Source organism: Amyelois transitella, chromosome 5 (genome assembly GCF_032362555.1).
Source record: "Amyelois transitella isolate CPQ chromosome 5, ilAmyTran1.1, whole genome shotgun sequence".
In the NCBI taxonomy this organism is placed as follows: domain Eukaryota; kingdom Metazoa; phylum Arthropoda; class Insecta; order Lepidoptera; family Pyralidae; genus Amyelois; species Amyelois transitella.
The window spans coordinates 180,555-204,331 of NC_083508.1; the positions used below are offsets into that span (position 1 = coordinate 180,555).

Sequence of the window (23,777 nt, forward strand, 5' to 3'; positions counted from 1 at the left end):
GGCCTACTTCATGGTTATCAAAGGCTTTTCTATATTTATATTATTACTTAAAGTTTTATTTATATGTTTTTATCAAAATAAATAATACACCATAATTCTGTGAAATATCTTCATCAGTACATTGTGTGTTGTTGCCAATACAAGTCGCCTTTTACTTCATCAGTTGGACATAAATGCAGCAATAGTAGCCGATGGCTAGGTGAGCGCGAACTATACACGGTCACGTCGCGGCCCAGAGAGGTGCATTACCGCAGTCTATAGGCACAGAACAGATAGGTGCAGAACTCAATCCAAAGGGTGTCAATGGAATGGGCTCTATTTTATACGGAATGGGTTATTTAGATAACTAACAAAGCAGTCGTGAACGCGTTATCAGTGAGATACAGCCGCACATCTGCGAAAAATCATAAAACAAGTAAAGGTTCAGAGATCCAACGGAGTAACATTTCTTTGTAAATTGCCTCCAGTTCATGACTGTTTTCCCTGAAAATTATTGAAAAGTTTTAAGTCTTAAAAGGACAAAGCAAAACTATTAAAATCCAATAAGAAGTTTTAAAATCTACTAAGAAGATTTCGTATTGACAACCCAGTACGATATATAAACATACATTCATATGGTCACGTCTATATCAGTAGACAGAGCCAACAGTCTTGGAAAGACTGAATGGCCACGTTCAGCTATAGCTGAGTATATATAAATCTGAACGACATAATACCTACATCAGTTTGATTTCTGTACCCACCTGGTGTATGGCACAGTGCAGTAGCCCGCATCAGCTCGCACACACACTTAGCTTCATAACGACTGCGCCGTAATGTGCAAGTTGTGCTAGTGCTGTTCATTTATACATATAATTACGTCTTTATCACTTACGGGGTAGATAAAGCTAGAAACGTCTGAACCACGTTCAGTTGTATGGCTTAATGATGATTAAATACTGATCGGTTGCTAATTCATTGAATTATTTGGAATATAGGATATCTTTCAGAAGTCATGAAAAATTTCACTATTATGCCTTTCTTTACATTTTTTTGTCATGGACCTACTGGAAGAAATTTCTCTAGAAGGAGTGCCCTTTCTAAAAATTCTCTTTAGTTTAAGTTCTATTCATAATTTTTTCCTTGATATACGTGTTCATAAGTATATAAATAAAACAAATAAACATTATTATGTTTGAATGTACATTGTGAAAGATTTACTGTAAATTATCAAGAAAAAATGGAAAGACACGCGTTCGTAAAAATTTCAATAGTGTATGTATGTTAGTCATAAATACACACTTATAAATACGTAAGCACATGTACTCATTAAGATAACCTTAAGATTTGTATAACCTTGAAAATTCAATTCAAATGTTAGCCCTAATTGAATCGAATGAATGAAGTAATAAATAAATCTAACTATTCCTTTATTCTTGTAAGTATTACTACCATTCTTGTCTCTTTTGTGTCGCTATCTGAAACTAGGAGATTGAATATTTGCGCGCGTTTAATACCTGTAGTATTTATAAATATTAAAATGCAAAGCGAAAGTTAAAAAATCAGTTATACGGTTTCTGCTTCAAAATCAGCAGTAGAGCCGCGAATACGTAACTACGTTGAACCACTTCGCTTTAGCACAAGTTGTAACAGATCGTAAATCCAAAGCCACTTAGTGCCCATGCAGATGCAGCGCGCATCCGCGAGGAACGAAACACTTTGCATTCAATTCACCTGGATTCCGCAATAAAAGTTTGCAGGAATCTTAATATCTGGAAACTGGAATTCTGAGATATTGCCGGTTCAGCATGAATAGGGCTGCGGCTCCGCGTCTATGCTAGATTTAGCATTGTTTCGTTCTAAACGGAAATTCTATTCCATTTTCTTTGTAAGTTGAAATTTTATTTCTTATGACTCTTTGTCTACATACATATAATCACGTCTTTATCCTTTACGGTGCATATAGAGCTAATGGTTACCAATCTACACTATCTACCTTTTTCCTGAATTTTCTTTATCATCCACTAGCGACCCCGGCCAGCTTCTCTTGGATTTAAGCAACTTTTGTTTGATTGTTTGTTTGTAAATACATTATTATATTAGTGTACATAACAAACGTGAGAAGTATATAGTATGACAAAAAAATGCATAAACGCGGACTTATATTTAGGAGGGGTTTCCACCAGTCAACCACATTGTTTATATAAAATTATGAGATAAAAATGTCTTAACAACTGTGAAATAAAATCAGGTCTTTTCCCAGAGATATCTCTGAGGCAGGACCCCTTTAGTCAGAGGCTGTATCTTTTTACTGGTCACAAATTCTACCTACTTTTTTGCACTGAAACTTAGCGACAAAATCCATCTTTGCCACAGATAGAGATTTCATTTGCCCACTCTGGGATTGCATTTAAAAGCGGACCTTGGGCTCCCCCAAGAGGACGCAATCAGGACAAACGCCAGGAGAATGATCACAGCTTTGTACCTCTCGTTAGTGCACAGAAGCTCTTGATAATGGTAGAGTGTGGCGATAGCCTGAAAGCCAGCACTCGCAGATTATGCTAACATATGCTGACAGAGGCTTCAGTAAGCGAGTGAAGTTAGGCGGTATTTACATATAGTATTTTTTGCAAGGTAAATACGAGTGCAACATCAAGAATGAATATAGAATGCTTTCTAAATTAATTTCTTTCATACATACATAAAATCACGCCTTTTTATCTTAGAGGGGTAGGCAGAAAATAAATCTTTCCACTTGCCATGATCTCTGCATACTTCTTTCGCTTCATCCATATGCATAACTCTCTTCATGCAAGTTCCGCGGTTTTGAATACTCTTGACCTGAGCTTTTGCCAGGACGTTCTTAATTTTGATCAAGGAATGTTCAATATTAGAAATATATTTTTAATATAATTTTTGACACAGAATAGGACTCAAAATCTTTCCATTGGATGCCATAAATGATGTGCGTTAGCAACATATCAATATCTCTGATTCAACCAATAACACATTACACAAATGCGTTTAATTCCTTATATAATAATGAAGCTCGGGAAAAAAGCTAGTTAAAATGTAAACAATGCAAAAGTATATTGTGAAATATTGTAATGCTATCAGTATGGCAGCCGCGTGCCGGCCCAGAGATTGATTGCTGAGATACGTGACAAAAAGCCTCCGACGCGATCTTCTTATTATTGTCCCGCTGAAATATATAGTCATATTATCGCCGGCGTTTCGTTTTGCGTATGAATGTGCGCGAGAATTAGTGAGAGACCGGGGTGAAATGGGGGCCTATTTGTCATTACGCCTACACTGTCTGACGCGCCTGATATACGATTTATAACTGTTAAACAAGACAAAAATTTGTTAATTTCATCCTAGCTTTTATTATAGGTCCGCCCGTATTAACAAAAATTGCCGTTTGACGGATACTTCTGAAATTTCTAGAAAAAGTAGCCTTGGATAATTATCTATATTTTATAAACAAATAATTACCAAAATTTAATCTAAATGATTCTAAATGGTTAACTGTTAAAGCGTTACAGAAATACATACAGATGAAGTCAAGTCACCATTTCATGTTGCGTTAACAATCAAGTTATTCCTATGCTTATCCAACCAAAAAAATACCACATAGTAATTCCTACACATTGCAGCTCCGAAATGGTACTCTTGGTGGTATGGAATCTTTGTACTTGCTCTTTGCTACCGCAGTTTTTAATTTATTCGCTGCAAGCAAAACGGGTTATCCACAAATGCATTTGTTCGGAAATCTTATTATAAAAAATACAAACGTAAAAAAATTCTAAGTAAAATTACCCAATAAACAGTTCCGTACCATAATCATTAAACGTACCGCGTTATTTTTACGGCAAAATCAGAATTAGTGTTCGGGAGGTGAAGTTAATGGTGGCTCGATGTCGGCGCGCATTTGCATTTAAAAAGGTTCTGCTCCAATCACACGGTAACTATCATGCGATTGGAAGAGCCCGGCGGAGACCGAGGTAGTACACTGTTCAACGTAACGTTTTTGAAAGTAACGGTAACGCTCATTTAGGTGATGGTATAAAATAACTAGGTTCTTGTTCACAGCGATAATAAGGAATACTAAATTATTAAATTAGTTGGTTAAGGCATTATTATTTAAATAAAAACAACATATGCAAATAAATTTATATCTTTAATAAGTTAAATAACTTTAAGTTTATCGAAACTATTAACCGTCGATATCTCCACTTTGCCACCACTAATAAAAGACGAATTTACTGTTCATAAAAATATATATTATACAGCTTTCTGGGCTAATTCCTTAATAGACTACTAAATTTCAACTTGATTTCATTATGATATTTCATTCACTAAAGTTCAATTTATTGATAATCGTAAGAATCACAAAGTGATATTTTGCTTACGCTGTGATGTAATAACATTGCATATGTTTTCCTTTAGACTTCCCTTATTTTATAAACATTCCATTTCAATCTAAGACATATGTATCTAAGACCCCTTTACTTACTTACTTACCCCTTTAGTGACGTGTCTATTCATATTTGAAGAATATTCCACTTGCAAAGCAACAGATTTTACTTAGAAACAGTAAATAGTGAAAGCAATAACCCTTGCAATATGAATACTTGACTGGCTATTGACTCGGAGTTAGTAGTACGATACAGATTGTAAGATGCTCGCCGTCTTTCACCCACTTTTTGAGTTACAAGTTATCAAGTTGGGGCAAATCTTGTACCTTGAGAAGGTATTAAGTTATAAAAAATACAAGTTGCGATTTTTACGTCTCGAAAGATGATATGAATGTCAGTGGTCTTACGAGTAGAACTGAAGACTCGGTCAAGCGAAAAAAGCGTGAAGAGAAAGTAGGAAAGCGCACCCCAGGTCCTGGAGCATAGTGCAACTATACGCCAAGATGAGTTGAGAAAGAAATAAAAGTGGCATCGACAGTTATACAAAAGTAATAAAAAAAAAATGTGCGCAAAAATGTTCCCAATGGATTTCGATTTAGTATGTACAAATGTTATCTTGGCAAAAGCCAACACGGGCGCCAAAAGCCTAATTTTCTATTGCAAACGTTAATGCCTGTTACTTGGCTCTCACTGGGAAATAAGCTCTCTTTATCCACAACAAAGGCACAACGACTGAAATTGCTTTGATAATAAAGATGGTACGGCCGCGTCTTGATTTTACTCACAGCAATCCATTATTTTATTCAGACCTCAAGTTTTACTGATTTATTTAGGGGCGCTGAATTCAGTCAACTCCTACTTTTTTACACTTAAAGTTTTATCAATTCAGACCGTTTCAGACACCGCATGTGTCACCTGAAATACGTCGTAAGTCACTCGAGTCAGCTTTAAATCTAAAGATTTTAAAGCCTCAGCTTTTAAAGTAGCAGATAGCTTTCAAGTTCAATTCTGTTCAATTTTATCAATAAATTGGATCAACTTTTCACGCTGAGTGGAGAGAAACGAGCGCGTCACGAAATCTATCAGAGAGGAGGCAGTGTCGGGTAAATCCGGTTCATCGTTTATGCTACTGAGCTGAGCATGTAGGGAGAACGGCAACGTCGCGTCGCCAATGATTACTAAGCGATGTCTAGGGACTAGACTAGGTGACGGACTTTGTGGCAGCGCTTTGAGTGTTAAGTTACTGATAAAAAGAGTTATAATACCAATTATTTTTATGACGACTTAATTTTTAAGAAAATAATGACTTGAACGCCAGGCGTTGAGTTTTCCTATTGTTTTTCAAAAAATAATAAATATTAAAAAGCAATGAAAATAACAAAGGGGATAAATATTTTAATACATCGATTTTAATTTCACTCCTTATTGATTTAGTTTGGAAATAATAATGTAATTTTAAAAGTCATCTTTGAAAAAATATGTAGGTACTAGATATTTTATAGATAAATAAATATTAAAATGTTTTAATATCATTATTTTAATTCCACGTTATAAAGGTCCATGCACATAATGCAATTTGCACAACACGGCACGTCAGTCGCTGCGCGCTCCATGCAATTCATTTGCATCTCATACCGCTTATTTTTGCGTCGATCATGCATGAGACAAAACATGTGTTTTTGTTCAAACACGCCAAAGGGAAATTTCAATTTTAAGAATTTCTATTCTACAGTAATAAGTACAGTGTTGGATATAATATTTACACCTGATTTACATAACTCTAAACTATATAAATCAGGTTATCTAAAAATATACTTACAAAAGTATTTACAGTAACTGTGCTATCGATACAATCGATAACCTATCTATAGTCGTGGTAACAATGTATTCTCTCGTCCACATTTCTATTCGTAGACGTGACGTTGTTGAGCAAAATGCTGCAGTGCAGTTTGTAACCGCGTCTTCTGCACTGACGTTTTGGAAGCGGCAGTAAACTTAGTTTTAAGTAATTCATTTGACGTTAACCATTGTTGTGAAACCAAAAGATTTGACAATTTTTAAGTTATGTTTGAAATGTCCTATAACAATGAATAAAAAACAAAATTGAATTTGGAACTGGATTTTTGGATCGGCAATACTAGTCGGTAGCCTAATTTTTATATCAGTTAAACTGACTGTTCAAATCGTATTTATACTTTGGTCGATTTATACATTTGAAGGTTACGGTCACAAGGGTATTGTTAATCATAAATTTTAATATTAAATTTTGCTCTCAAAATCATAATAATCATCTATTGTCACTTTTGCAATTGTAAATTCTCTCTTATAATCCTGCAGCTCAAACTACGCGTGGTCATATACAAGGAAAGTTGAATTGGAGATGATATCGAAGTAAGACGAGTATTGCCGTAATGGAGTTGTTGGATGCACGTGGACACAGACATACATATAGTTAGACACCGCTAGATTATCATTATGAAAATCAATTGTGTCAATACTTCTTTTTACTTAGGCTAAAGCCAGCCAAACTGTACGTGGTTTATTTGAGACTTGACTTGACTTAATTTAGACTTATTTTTTAATCTCGGGAAATCGGCATAGTAAAGGATCAAATTTGTTTTGGGTAACTTTATTAATATATAGCTCAATACAGCATGATAGTAGTTTTTAATATTTTGTTTAGGTACTACTTCTATTCGGGTTTGAAAGATTATGCCACGCGATTTGTCACGCAAAGTAACTTGCAGGGTCTAGCTAGATCTATGTCTAGGCTATGATTAGGTGAGCTGGCGCGCGTAGTTCGAGAAACTTTCACCGGCCGATACCGTGCTACTATTCAAATCATTTCATCAAAATATCAAATGTCTATCTATATCTTTATAGATATATAGGTATAAAAGCGAAAAATAATCAGTCATTCAATTACTCACTGATCACGAAATCTCAAAAACTATTGAGCCAATAATGATGAAATTTGGCAGAAAGATAGATTTTAACTAGGACGCAATCGCTACTAAGACGCATTCGCTAAGAAAGATTATTAAAATTCTCGCGGGAACTGTACTCAATAGTGTGCAAATGCGCCTAGGAATTTTATCATTGTCATCAATCATTATCGCAAATAGCAATATCTATGAGAATTCGTATATCACTGAGCAAATATATTATTTATCTTTCTACAAATTGGGTATTCTGTCTGTAAACGTACGTAATATACACGAAATGGCAATAGCCTGCATTTGCATCGCTGCAGTTGGCCGCGGTGCCAACTTGTGATCACAGGAATGTACGACGGCGCGCTAAGTGCAACCATAGTTAGTGTTAGTATTTAGTAGGGTAACTATGATACATCAGATAAAAGCTACATTAATAACTATGACAATTATTATATCTGTAGGTTTTTATCATCGTAAGCCTTGTTCAACCAATCTGGTTAGGTTTTCTTCTCCGTTCTGGATTTTAAGATTGGATCTTTTGTTACACCGCAATTTTTTCATAAAGATTCAAAAAAGTTTTCGTAAAGATTTGTAAAATATCCACCATAATAATGACAGTTATTAAATGGGTGATTCCGATTTAAGCTCCTTATATGAATTTTTAATGTTTAGTTAAAACAATTTGAAAAATGTCTCCTCTTCATCTTAAAAATGATGAAAGATCTTTTAATTGTTTATTTGTTAACTTCAATTTAACTATAATTACCTGGTCTCTTCTCTTGGGGAGGACGATAGCAGAAAAAGCGTTGAGAGGATAATTGTGATTGTATTCATGGAACCATTCGTAATGGTGTGTGATGTGTGTCAAATTCGCATTAAAAAAGTGTGAAAGTTTACTTACTTAAAAAGTTGTACTGTGGTCACCATTGCGAGAACTTACGACGGCCGAGCAAAGTGCACAGCTGATATACTTATGATGTTTTGCCCGACATTAACAACCAATGTTTATGCTACCCTTTCAGAATTAAATTGGGAACTAGAATATTTTCTTTCAATAAATTGCTTTAAAAAATTCTTAATTTGTCATTGTCATATTTTTTCTAAAATATTTTTTACAGAGTATTTATTTTGATCCAAGCAGTAGTACGATTTGATTAGATTTGGCTTGAAACTGTAAAAGCAAACAACCAAACACAACTACTATTTCTGTTTCTGAATTTTTAAGTTCACGAAACTTAAAACCACGACAAGACCCATAAACGATCGACAATTTAATAACACTCAAGTATTCTCTGTAAAATAAAATTCTATTTGAAAAGCTGTAACGTTGATTCGAATTCAGAATTTCCATCTCGAATTTCCAGCGAACGACTTAAAAGATCTGGTACCGCATTGCCGCACGGCTGCCGTGTCGCCGGCCGCAGCCCGCCCGGCTGGGCTGTCAGGCCCGCGGGACATGCCCGCCGGTTGCCGTAGATACGCCCGGAGGCGTATGCTGAAACTCCACTAGGAATTAAATGTTGGTGTAAAATTACTGCAGTAAGTCAGTTTTACTCGTGGGTTTGTAATTAATACACTTTGAAGGAAGTGTCAAACTCAGATAACAGAATACTGTTTATTTTAATATTGTCGTAATTTTCACTAGCCTCCGCTTGCGATTTACCCATAAATTTATAATTGGTCGCCCGCCTGCCTTATGCTTCAAATATCTTTGCTTCTATTAACATGACATACAAACCGTCCGGCACCTCATGGCGGGAGAGGCAAACGTCAGCTATCCACACGAATAAAAACTGGTATTCTAATCTGTATAAATAAACAACACATTGAAACAGCATTTACAAATACGCCTCCCGACGCCGGCCCTCAGCTTATGCCGACACGAGCGGGGCGGCTCAAGTGATATTTTCAACCTCTGTGAGCAGCGCTCAGATTATGAAAACTTTCTCATTTCATGCCTTTAAAATGTTTTGGCTTTAGTTTCAAATATGAATTTAAAATTTTAATATTCCAGACTTTATTTAAGTAAATTCGTTTTCATATCTCTCTTGAAATTAAAAATAGAGTTCTTCTTAAATAAACGTCACTTCTTAATTAATAAGGATTTAACATGTCATTGCAACATTTTCCACACAGCAGCGTGTATTGATTAAAATAAAACATTTTCTTAAGTTTCAACACCGAACACTTTCAAGAAAAGTATTGTCTAAGTCAGTACTATCAGCTTAGAAATAAATTGGTTTTGAAAATACACTTTATATTTCTTTCTTGACAGACTCAACAAAAATGTGCAATAGCAGAGCATGTGTACATAAATAAGTTAGAAAGTTAATGAAGGAGTCAGACCTGTCAGGATGGGACTCCGCAACAACGTAATATTCTTTATCGTTGACGCATTAACAAATAGATTTAACAAGATAGATGAAACGACATAAACAATTTGAACAAAATAATAAGAAGAAATAAAGAATTAATCTGGAAACTTTGTTGGCTATACCACTTCATTGTAAGTTATCTTATATCAGTATAAAATAAATTCTTCATTTGAATTTTTTTCTATTTTATTTCTATTTAATCAGCTTTTTCTATGTAAATAATATATGGATTAACATTGCAAAGAATAGATATTTTTATAGTATTGTAGGCGATTACATTGTCAATATAAAAGCGATGTACACACATTGTGGAGTCTACTAAGTCTACTAGTCTCTGCCTCCACCGCCGGCGCTGTCAGCTGATCCTCACACTACTTAAACTCGCAGGCTTTGCGAGAATTTAATCAGCGCACGAGTTGTTTGTTAAGGTCGCTATACATTTGTATGTTATATCTTTATTTTTATTAATTTACACATAACGCTACACAAAATTAAGACATTTCATAAAAAAAAATAAGATATTTGTCAACGTTCTTGATTATATATATGTCAGTTCTTACGACAAACGCGCATTTAAAAACGCATAGAAACGGCGCGTCTTACCGGTTCGTTCTGAAATCAGCCTAAACAGTCCCATATACATATATAGGTGGGTCTTATTTAGAGGCGATATTTTGCTTTGATCCTATGATGTTAATTAATAGGCTCGGCTCCATAGACCCCACAAATAGGACAGCCGGGATTTGAAGGTGACACTGGATGTGGCCTATTATAAACGTTGTAATTAAGTTATTTACGTGTATGTTATGGGTGATTTTGACGTGTATTATTGTAATAATATTTTTTATTTTACTACATAAGGCCATAAGATTATGACTAAATAAATAAAATAGGTATAAATGTAATGTACATACAATTTCTAGAAAAGCATTTGTTCTCCTGAGTAATCATAAAATAGTCAGTCGAATATTATTCTCAACATGCATTCTCATATATATTAACTAAATACATATATAGAAATTTGAATAAAGTTAATTATTCGAGGTTAAGCATAAGCTACTTTGTGTGACACGGATTTAACTTTGTAGTTAATTTATTAAATAAGTTTTGTTATAAATAACCAAAAAACCATACGGTGCGACTCAATGAACCAGAGATTTACCCCATGAACCTAACTACGAGTACCTTATTAAACAGTTGACATAGTCATTAATGTGTGTAGTTTTATTATTAGCAGTTGATGGCAGTTGTACAGTAGGTACCGTACAATAAATATGTTTTTCGTATTTTTGCTTAATATTCATAATGGCAACAGATAACAGAGCCTAAAGTTTTCACAGAACGTTAATTTGTATATGACCATTAAGAATAAATAATTAAATAACAATAAAGTAATTATTAAAGGGATCCCATACAACAAACGTAATTTTTAATCAATTTTTGGTCGATTTAAATGAACAAGTAGAAAATTAATATAATAATAAATATTAAGGTACCTAACATACGTGATGATGGCACGGAGCGAGCCCGAGACCGGCTCGCTCTTGGCCGGTTTTTATTAACCAGCTAATATTTCCTCAAAACATTGGCAAAACTAATTTTGTTCCCAAATTACCTGGTATTAGAATATCACAAGAGCTGTAACATGGGCGTAAACATATTTACGAGAGCCCGAGGGAACGCACACTCTTTACGACTCATAATCATATAATATTAACTACAATACTAAATTTTTACATCCTTCCAACTATAGTGTATGTGCTTAGGCAAGAATATAGCAACATAGTAAGTTGACGTTAATGGGAATATTTATGAGTGCTGAGGTGGAAGATTGTACACTACTTTTATGGAGAGGAATACGCATCGACTTTTGTGATAAATAAATTAAAAATAAATCCTTATAAATAAATAAAAAACCTTACTTATATATACAATCACGTCTTGAGAGCACTACTAGTACAGTCTTGAAAATACTAAATGACACATACAGTTGTATGGCTTAATGATAGAATTGAGAATAAATCCTCAGAAATACAACAGGCACTTATGATATCAAAATATTGAGAAACATAAATTCTGTCCCGTGTTTATTTATAAAATTTTTCAATATTTCACACTTTTAGCATAACATAAATCAGGGAAATATTTCTAGTTTTGACATCACACATTTAGTGCAAACAATTTGTGCTTTTGGATTTAATGAATAACAGAATTATTTTTTCAGAATCATTTATTTTTTTTAATCTGGCCAGTACATAAAAACTTCATTTAATAAATTAATCATATTTCATAGAGACAATAAGAAAACTTGTAGTTTAGATACATTTGCTTGTTTTGGTGTACCGTGTGAATAATTTTATACTCTTTACGTAAAATATAATATTAAATGAGACTTTTTGATAAAAAAATATTAAGTAAAGCGTAAGAAAAAGTTCCGTAGAAAAAACATCGAAAGATGTAAGAAAATTTAAAAGTTAGAATAGAAATACGCAAAAATAAACAAACCTGTTTACTTCACATTGTTTGTTCTTTGTTTTTGAAGGATTCATCAATATTTATAATAACAAAAACAACAGCTATGAGATCAAACGAAGCCTCTTTTGATAACAATACATTTCTCGTACCCGTGTACTACAAATAGGCAATATTCAATACATTTGTTATCAGTAACATCAAACGTTCCTCAGCCCATGCTTTGTACAAATGTTCCGATATAATTATTCTGTTAGATTCAAATTTACATTGTTTTGTAAAACTGATTGTCTGTTTCCGTAATAACTCAATTAAGTTGCTTACGCGGTTATAATTACTGTCAACTTCTTTTTTTGCATTTTTTATAATAATAACATGAACAAAACAAGGCCTAAGGGATGAATATCTTTATGACAAGTGGCAACAAATTTGTGAAAATGTTTTTCCATCTCTTTTTCCTACTGTCGTGGTTAACGACTGCCTTGGGACTCTGTATAGATCGACTACGGTTAAGTCGTAGCTCGTGCTACGACGCAGACCTGTGCTACGGCGGTAGCTACGAAAACACACTTATCAAAAAATAATTTATGTTCATAAGGAAGCATTCTGTCCCAATTATTCCAATTCAACATATATACATACATATGGTCACGTCTATATCCCTTGCGGGGTAGACAAAGCCAACAGTCTTGAAAAGACTGAATGGCCACGTTCAGCTTTATTGCAGCATTTGGCTTAATGATAGAATTGAGATTCAAATAGTGACAGGTTGCTAGCCCATCGCCTAAAAAGAATCCGAAGTTTGTAAGCCTATCCCTAAGTCGCCTTTTACGACTTCCATGGGAAAGAGATGGAGTGGTCCTATTCTTTTTTGTATTGGTGCCGGGAACCACACGGCAAACTATTTACGGTTAAATCACTGAACCGATTGATAAAACTTGGTACAAACTTAATTTAAACTTGAAAAAGGACAGACATTACTTTTTCCTACTAGATCTGGAAAAACGAGAATTTGATTTTACGCGGACCCGCGGGCGAATCCTAGTTCTTGCACAGTTATCTCAGGGCATCTTTCAACATCAAGTTGTTGTATTTAGAATGGGATACCTGGCTAAGTGAAGCTTATATGAACCTTACAACACTTCCATTCACGAAAATAGCATTAAATAGAACGCTAAAAATATACCAATTACTCCCCAATAACGAAATCTCGTAAATACAAACATACATATAGTTACGTCTAAATCTGTTGCGGGGTAGACAAAGCCAACCGTCTTGAAAAGATTGAAATGCCACGTTCAGCTATATGGCTTTATAATAGAATTAAGATTCAAATTTCATTCTAAAATAGTGACAGGTTGCCCATGCCCATCTGACCAAGAGGTATCCCAAAGAATCATAAACTACTAAACGGAGTCCTAACTTCATTACCGTTGGTACAAAGTTAAACCTCCGCTAAGAGCCGGGAGAGTCGCAACCTGATTGCGTTACAGAAAACATACGATGAGATCTTGAAAATACGAGTTGCTTTTGTCGTGAGCTTTGTAATGAAGTTGTTAGAGTTTGTAAGTATTTGTTGTTTTAATTTGTTAATATATTGTTTTTGTTAGTGCCCGCGGATCCGCCCGCATAAAACGAAAAATTCCGTGATCGTTCCCGCGACGATATATTTTTAGCAATTATCCGCATGCTAAATGTTAGCTCGATTGGTCTAGTAAATTGGTCTGTGCATTAATCGATCAGTGAATCAATCAGTATATTTATATGTACAGAAGATGGCTGTACTGAATAAATATATCGATTTCTTAGTATTAAAATCTATTTGTACCCCAGCAAATGTTAAAAAACATTTTTCAGTAAGTCATATCAGAGAACATTTTTTTTCAAGTCTCTGGGCTCTGTTTACCCCGCAAAGGATATAGATGTGATTAAATGTATGTATGTTTACCTCGTTTTTATTGTAGCACAATCTTTTCACCGTTGTACGTACAATTATCAGCCTTCTAGATCTTAATGCGAGACGTGTCGTATAGTAAATCATAGTAACTGCGTGCCCCGGCGCCGCCCGCGGTGGCTTCCCGCGATTTATGCTCGTTCGATAAAAGTTTAATTGTTCTACAACTAAGGTAACGTCCACAGTTAATTTATTGCACAATTCTGTGATAACTTTAATATTACGTAGCTAACATCGGGGACGTCCTAGTTAAAGGTCAGGACAATTGTACCCTAAATTGTAAAGCTTGCATGAAAATAATTAGAGAATGAGAATAAAGCGAAGGATTACAGGATCGTTATGACAGGGTAACAGGATATATTAATAAATAAATAAATAAAATATTTTGTCGTGTATTCATTGTTAAGCGATTGTAAACTTATGGGGACGTGGTATTCGGTGGATCTCTTTTCGTGGTCAGGTATCACACTCAGTGGAACGATGTAGTCTAGTATGTAGTTGTTTTAATGTATATAATAAAAACAATTTGTACCATAGTTGGCTTACTTTAAATGACTTCGTTATAAAAGTTATGTGTAAGAATTTTTGATTTGTCTTTTTATTTGGCATAATATTATTCAAGGAATAAGAAAAGCACTAACTAATTTTCCGAAATCTTTATGAGATTGATTTTTTATTTATCCGAGCGTAGCTGCGGGCAACAACTATAAACACAGTGCTAAATATAGTTATTCCCCTTTCACACAAACTCACAAGTTGTTCGTTTCTCACCATAGAATCTGAGTAATTTCGATTTCTGTGTTTCTCGCCAAGTTTCAGCGAACAACGCCAAACATTCTTGAACTTGAAAATTTAACTTTAACGCGAATTAGAGGGAAGTTTCTCGTACTTAATTTGATTAATTGAACAACTGTTCAGGCATGTAGTTCATAGGTACTTACTTACATACATTTAATTATGCCTATCGCCCGCAGGAGTAGGCAGAGGCTAATATTTTAGTTCGTCTTAGCGTTCCACTTGTAACGTTTCCATTTATACGCGTCATGTATAAGAATATCTGCTAAACTTTTTACCAGATTTTTAAGTTGCAAGTTGAGTAATGACCTTACAACATAGTCAAATCATCTGATTCCCTTACGTTTTATTATCAGCACATCCTTCTTATCACAACGTTTACTCAAAAAATAACAAATACTTAAAATGAAAGTAAGGAAAAATATGAGGAGAATGAATCAGTAGATTACTAGCGTTTTGTTAAAAAAGCTCCGGATAAAGCGCCTTTACAAGCTCCCACAAAGCTTCCTCAGAACGCCGACAAAGACTAATGTGCCAGCCTTCAATCATCAGGATAGATGTTACATTAACACAGGAAGAGCTTCGATAAAGGTTATGTCTGAAAATGTTCGGTACACGACGAGACCATGATGTAACATTAAAACTTACTTAAAAATATGAATTTCAGTATAAGTTAATTTCAGCTTTCCCTGTATGAAATGTTAGTATCGTATTCTGGTGGTAAGAATTGCGGAAAACGTCTGTTAACACGATAAAATGAACCGTTTTTTCGAATAATAAGCTTTGGTAAAAAGATGTTGAATTATGTAAGTTATTTATTTGTCCCTCTGAGACGCAAAATTCTAGAAGCTAATATTTGTATTTTTATATTTTGGCGAGTTATAAGTAAGTGATACATTAACTCGGAAACTACTGAATGATGATACTAATTGATGAAATTCGACACAAAAGTGGACAGGACTTTCAGAAATAACTGATTTATATTTTCCCAAGCATTCTCCAGTAACTTATCCCCGCGCAAAATATTAGTTTATAATATTGATTAGCAGCATTTAATCAACCCACCAAGATCATAACAAGCTAAAACTCCAACAAATAACTTTACATACTAGTTTTTCTATTAAATGAATAACAAAATATTTTTTCTTGTATATCCACGAACTGTATTGTGTGAGTCGGTGACACTGAGAGATATGGTGTGACGTCACGCGAACCAAGGCTCGCCGGAGTTTTAACGAGCTAACTTATTCGATACCGGCTTTGTCGCCTACATTTGTAATTAATAAAACAATTCAATACGAAGGGTGGAAAAATATTTTAGACTTAAAATATAAACTTTACGTAGGATAAAGAATGTTAAAAACTAGTAAATATTCTCTAGGCGAGAAAGAGAGACACATAGTCTTGAAAAGACTGAAAAGTACAGCAGCAAGGCTTATTGAATTTTTTTTTAATTTGATAGAAATTCAATTTGTAACAGGTTGCTAGCCCATCGGCTGCAATAGGAATCCCAAGTTTATAAACCTATCCTTTAATAACCTTTTACGCCATCCATGGGAAAGATATGGAGTGGTACTATTCCACATTAGGTACCGGAAAACATACGGCTCAAAACTATATAAACCATTCAATAAAAATTCTATACACATATTTATCCGCATAGTCACCTCGAAAGCCTCCACTGAAGTAGGTATTGTAGACTTGGCACTCTTCAGCCCTTAGCCGCCGTGCATACTTCATACACATTCTATTGATAGCTGCTTATTGTTAAGAAGCTATACGTGGCTAGCCAATATTTTGCGTGCCAAATGAGATGTCACAGGATGTATATTGTCAATGAAAAGTATGTGAAGTGAATAGTTGTGGTTACTCGAATCATTTTATTCATAGTTTAACGTAGAAATTATACGCTCAGCTTAATCATGACTTGACTATGAAATAGATCGAAAGACGAGTGACGAGAAACTACTTATTTATGACTTCTAACTAATATCTATTTATCTCCTCTTCTATAAATATGTGTACAACAAATAATTAAAAATTCAATTTAACAGACTTCCAAACATAGTAAAAACTTGAAAATAATTGAAAACTTAACTAACAATACGTAGTATCTAGCGATTAGTGAGTTGGCATAGGTGCTAATGCTGCAGAAATTTATTTATTTACATAAAAAATGAAGTGCAGAGCTTTCTGTTGATTTTTGAAGCGTCCCTTGGAATCTTCTACATTAATGACCTTAACCAATTTTCTATGGGACCACATGAACATTAGGTACTACTTTCTAATGCTAAAATAATTTTTCATATCAGTTTATAAATATCACACATATCTCGTAACATAACATAACGTTACATAAAAAATACAGTCGAATCGATATCCTCATTTTTGAGGTTAGTAAAAATTCAAAGTTGACTGACTGATTGCTGACTGATCCAATTACCATCAACGCACAACCCATAGTTCTGCATTGATCGAGCTATTTGGCAACAGCTAAGAAAGGATGCAATTCCCGCGGGAACGGAAATATGCGGGATTTTTAGTTTTAAACAGTTAGAGCTGCGTGCGTGCTCTAATTCTTTTATATGCAGAAGTTCATGTTATTAATTCACAGTCATTTTATATTTAGTAGATAAAAAATAAGTTTTCCAATAATACACGAACTCTTCTGTGTCTGAATGATAATGGGAAATTAACTGACTGACATTAAACGGTACAGCTAAAAATTTTGGCTGTGTGAAGAGCAAAAAAGAAATTCATGCTAGTTCACAACAGTACTCGTATTTGTTTTTTTTTTCGTTTTTTTTTTAAGAAATGATACATAATCTACTTTATTTTAAAAACTGATTGAATTTAAGTGCGGATGTAAAACACAAAAAAGGAACAAATTTATGTTGGTTGAGAAAGTAATATGGATAATTTTCTGACCACGAATTTTACTTGTGTCGCGATTACCCGTGATTGCATGTTGACAGTCCGGCGGGTAATGAGGGGTCGTTAGCGGGTGCAAATATGCGGTGGCCATGTTAAACGATTTACAAGTTATGCTTTTAATTAAATGTTAAAGCTTTCGTTTATCGCGGGCAAATGAGTATTGACAATATTTGCCGGTAATATAAGCGATAATGACAGTAAAATTGACCAAACGATCCAGTACGAGTTACATTTCCCTGAAATCATGGAGGTTTTACAGATCTCTTATCGATTACATTTAATAGGTAAATAGTATTCTTTTGTAGGAGCTGCTAAATTCGCACGTATAGATCGCAGAATATCTATATCTATCTAATTATAATTGCCGTGTGGTTCCCGGTACAAATAAAAAAATAGGATCACTCCATCTCATTCCCATGGATGTCGTTAAAAGCGACTAAGGAATAGCCTTTTAAACTTGGGATTTTTCTTTTAGGCGATGGGCTAGCAGCCTGTCACTATTTGAATCTTAATTCTATTATTAAGCCAAACAGCTGAACGTGGTCTATCAGTCTTTTCAAGACTGTTGGCTCTGCCTACCCCGCAAGGTGACGTGAGACGTAATTAAATGTATGTATGTATATTTTGAATTATTAATAAATGGTGTATCATCTAACATGCGCGGGCGAGGCAGCGAGTAAAAGCTAGTTGTTCATATTCACGCCAATTTTCATTGCACTGTGATATTTATGTTCAAATCCACCTCCAAACACCCGAAGCCACTCCAGCCCCAATCGACCGCGAAGACCAGACTGAGAGGATTTCAGTCCGCTACACACGCGTCGCGCCGAGGTTGTCTCATACTATATCAATCTTTTTATTTTTATGCCTTTCGTCTTATCGGTTTGTGCTGGCATTTTTAAAAATGTATTTATTATATGTCGTTGCCACATACAACTATACATAAAATTTAGATAAAACTATGTGCCGTGTGGTTCCCGGCACCAATACAAAAAAGAATAGGACCACTCCATCTCTTTATTTTATTTATTTTTATTTTATTTTATTTATTAATGGAAGTCTTACAGTCTAATTTATATGATATATAAGTAGTAATAATATATTGCGATTGCTAATTACAAGACCTCACAAGTAGAATTGCTACCATGGAAAGATTTACAAAAACTGCGTCATGACATATGTACATAGATAAATGTATAAATGAACATAAAGTAAAAGAACAGATAAAAGCAACATTCTTATTAAATATCATTGAAAAAGGATCCACTCAGTAAACAACTAACTGTTTTTTTACTACTGTGGAACAGGTCGAGCCGATGGGAGTATTTATTGAAGTGCTTAGCAGCACGTACAGAGAAGGAGTTCTGTCTATATTTAGTCCTACTAAATGGAACGCGAAGTAGCGGTCGTTGTCTATAATGAAATAAGTCAGTTCTAAGTTGAATTTTGGAGAGGAGCTCCGGGCAGTCCACTGAGCCTTTGGCTATTCCAATCAAGAAACCGACATCATTGATTACACGTCTGATTTCAAGTGGAAGGAAGTGATAACGCCTACATCTTTGTTCATAACCGTGTGAACTAGTTCGGGCCTTGTAGTCCAAGTATCTCAAAAATTTCTTTTGGATACCCTCAATGCGATCTTTATAGGCGTTATATTGAGGGTTCCACACCTGCGAGGCATATTCGAGGTGACTTCGGACAAAAGAGCAATATAGCACTTTAATACATTTAATGTCATGAAAGTCTGAACAGACTCTCATAATAAATCCAAGTGCTTTAGATGCTTTAGATACTATATAATCCACGTGTTCGTCAAACAGTAATTTGCTATCGAATTTTACACCTAAGTCGGTAATAGCATTGACTTTTGTAATTTTAGTATTATTTAATATATAACCAATATCTAAAATTGTTGACTTCCTAATGAATGAGATATAAAAACATTTTGATATGTTAAGGTCCAATTTGTTTTCTTTACAAAAAATCTCAAACCGATTGAGATCTTCCTGTAGTTTATATATATCCTCAATATTATTTATAACTTTAAGTACTTTCATAACATCAGCATAAAGTAACACTTTTGCGTTCAGGAAGCACTTTCCAACATCGTTTATGAAAATGACGAATAAGAGAGGACCTAACAGTGAACCCTGAGGTACTCCAGAGGGGATCGCTAACCATTTGGACATGTAGCCTTGGAGAACCACCGCTTGAGAACGATTGTCAATATATGACATAAACCACCGAAGTAAATCTCCGTGGATACCGGCAAGAGATAATTTATTGATAAGCAAATCATGATCAATCCTATCAAAACATTTGCTGTAGTCGGTATATACTACGTCTATCTGGGCCAGATTATCCATTCCCTCAGTGATAAAGTCAGTGGCTAGCAGAAGGTTTGACGTAGTTGACCGTTGCCTCAAAAAGCCATGCTGATTCTCGGTAAAAAAGCACTTAAGAACCTCGTACAATTGATTATAAACTACTCTTTCAAATATTTTCGCAAATTGGCATAATTTGGAGACCTGTCTATAATTTCTTACGTCATTCTTATCCCCCTTTTTATGAATTGGCGTAATGAAGGCGGATTTCCACAACTTCGGCACAACGCCCTCCGACAGAGAACGACGAAATAATATTAAAAGCGGTACTACCAATTGTTTACAGCAACGGACTATGAAAATAGGAGGAATTTCATCTGGACCACCAGATTTGTTAACATCAAGTGACTGCAATAATTTAAGCAATTCATTCGGGCAAATTTCGATTGAGGAAATTTTACACGTGGAAGGAATATCCACATGCTGAGCAGAACCCACACCGATTGAACCAGTAGCAGAGCTGTCCAAAAAGGTGGACTGAAAATAATCAGCAAATAAATTGCTTATATCTTGACCTGAATCAGCAACTTTACCGTCATACACCATTGAAGATGGCAACGCTGATGGTTTATTTTTACTTTTAACGTACGACCAAAATGCTCTAGGGTTGTTAACAATAGAATCCTGAACTTTTTTCATGTAATACTGATAGCATTTGTTTTCAATTTCAATTGCACGTTTCCTCAGAAAAGAAAAAGTATGGTAATCTGCAAGATTTCCATAACGTTTGAACCTACGATGGTATTTATACTTTTCTTTGAATATTTTTAAAAGTGCAGAACTAAACCAAGGTGGGCTCTGGGTTGACGAAACTAGTTTAGTCGGAACGTATCGATCCCTCAACTCATATAACTTCTCATAAAACAAAGATATACAATTTTCTAGTGCGCTGTTAAGGAACAGGGAATGCCAATCAATATCATCAAGCTTGGTACATATAGATGTGTAATCGCCTTTAAAATACTGAAATTTTCTACGCGCCTGATCCTGTAATACTTCAATGTCACGTAAATCTAATTCGATGCAGAAAGATCTGTGTTGAGGATCCTCTGGAACCAAAGGTACTCTACAAGAGTTCAACTTTACGGATTCATTACTTAAAACCAGATCTAAGATTCGTCCGTTGCAGTTTTCAAAGCTATTATATTGATCGAGATTACAAACATTCAAAGTATCAATAAGATTTATTATATGTTCCCCAGACACACTAGTCGGTCGAAGGAAAGACACGTCACAACCACTTACCCAAGTAACGAGATTACTTAAATTAAAATCACCTAGAATAATAAATTTATCCTGAGGACAAGACATAATATTATCGTGCAATTTAAACATAAAATTTTCTAATTGAGTTCTATGTGAATTCCCCATATTCTCATCGCATAAATACACTGTACATATATGTATCCTAATAATATTCGAACTTTTATTACGTAAAGAAAGCGTTATCCAAATATCCTCGGCTGAGCTACGCCAATGTAACCTTTCCGCTGCCACAAAATCTCGTCTCACGGCCACGAGTACCCCACCGCCCATAGTCTGGTTAGTTCTCGAGTAGTCGCGATCCCGCCGCCACACTAAATACCTCGAATCAAATAATTCTGAGCTTACAATACTATCTACCAACCAGCTCTCAGTAATCGCGACTACATCGTAATTATTTAAATAAACATTCCTTAAAAAAGTATTTGTCTTAGTTCGAAGGCCACGAACGTTCTGATAAAATAAATTAAGTGCAAGCACTTTTATAAATAGCTATAGAAACAGTGAATAATTTAATAAGAAAAAATGAATAATCATGCAAAATATATGTCAGCCTACAATAACTATATCTATTCAAGCAAATGATAATCAGTATTTGCTTGGGATACATTAACAATAGAATCCTATTAGTCAACACAAAAGACGTTATCATTGAATATTGAGCCCAACTCCTCAACAAAAGACAAAGTAAAATGTAACTTACTGTTAAACAAATAAAAACTATTTTCATACTAAATATGCAGGTAATATCCAGTACCATCCAATCTACCCTCCACTGTTCCGCAATAAATAAAAATATCGTAAGGTAATTATGAAATTGTGCATTTATTAAAGGTTTAACAAACAAAAACAAAACAAAACTAGCCCCTAAACAATTTTGAGAAGATCCTTTTCCGATTTTATGTTTAATATAGGTGAGGTATCGGTTTTCCGCAAGAATATTTTTGTATGCTTCACCCATATATACTTGAAGTCCATTTCCCGGGCCGCCTTTTTGGCTTTTGCTAAAAGATCCTTGTTTCGAGCCGTCAGGTGATCGTTCACGAATATCCTCGAGTTTCCGGCGAGTCCCAAGTCCGATGACGCCAAAGGTGAACTCTTCATGTATAACCTTGCTGCAGCTATAAAATCCTCTTTGACGTACCTACTATGGAAGCACGCAATGATGGGCTTAGGATTTTTTGGATCCATAGACTGGACTCGAGTATAAAAGTTAAAATAACTTTTATCTATCTTGTAATTAATCTTATCCCCCAAAGTCTTCATGATATTGAAGAGGTTTTCATTTTTACCTTGCGGTACTCCTTTTACCTCAACGTTATTCATGCGGGACCACTGATCACGCTCGTGGATATCCATGTCTATCCTCTCCAGGTGGATTTCAACTTTCGTAACCCTCTCATTGCAAGCTTTTACTTCACTTCTGGATTCAGCAACTGATGTCTTCAGCTCAGAGATTTCTTGCCTCAAGGCTGCCACATTCTCAGCCACCTTCTCCAAGGGCTCCATCTTCTTAGCTATTTGCCTAATTTCCATAAGAAGTGTAGAATAATTTGCGTCAGTAGCAGCCGCAGAGGGTACCGGAGTCGGAGATAGTGCCCTATTACCCGTCTGCTTACATTTTTGACAACGAAAAGTTGATCTCCTGTCTCCCAGCTTTCGATATCCTACCTCAGTCACTCCGGCACAATGGAAATGCAAATCCGCATCGCAAGCAGCGCAGTGTACTCCTTCCGTGAGTAGCTCGTCACATTGGCCACACTTTCCGGAACTCATGTTAGTAAGTTTAGATAATAACGTCAAGACGTAAACAATGATAATAAAAATCTGAGATACCGACCGCTTACGCGAGTTAAATGTGTGACGTGCGCACGCGGTGCGAGCTACGAACGATGACTGACTCCCATGGATGTCGTAAAAGGCGACTAAGGGCTAGGCTTATAAACTTGGGATTCTTTTTTAGGCGATGGGCTAGCAACCTGTCACTATTTGAATCTCAATTCTATCATTAAGCCAAAAAGCTGAACGTGGCCATTCAGTCTATTCGAGACTGTTGGCTCTGTCTACCCTGCAAGGGATATAGACGTGACCATATGTATGTATGTAAAACTATGTTAAAACTTTTAGTCAGTTCTGGCTTGCATGTTTCTAAGCCGTCTTCGTCTAATCCACAAAACAGAACTTTCCCTTGTTTGAGTACTTAATTTATTTAAGGGGAAATAAATCAGCTGACACCTTTATTATTCGCTACCAGATAAGTGCCGTGT

The 23,777-nt window shown here is 35.1% G+C and overlaps 1 protein-coding gene across 1 annotated transcript; it reads right to left on the reverse strand.

The window, feature by feature from the left end:
* Positions 1-22,377: 22,377 nt before the first annotated feature.
* Positions 22,378-23,019, reverse strand: LOC106140478 (uncharacterized). Its single transcript, XM_013342073.1, has one exon. It carries the CDS (start codon positions 23,017-23,019, stop codon positions 22,378-22,380), a length of 642 nt encoding a protein of 213 aa, XP_013197527.1.
* Between the last annotated feature and the right edge of the window lie 758 nt (positions 23,020-23,777).

Coding starts and splice junctions, on each gene's coding strand:
- LOC106140478 (XM_013342073.1), bottom strand. CDS start 23,019: ATGGAGCCCTTGGAGAAGGTGGCTGAGAATGTGGCAGCCTTGAGGCAA.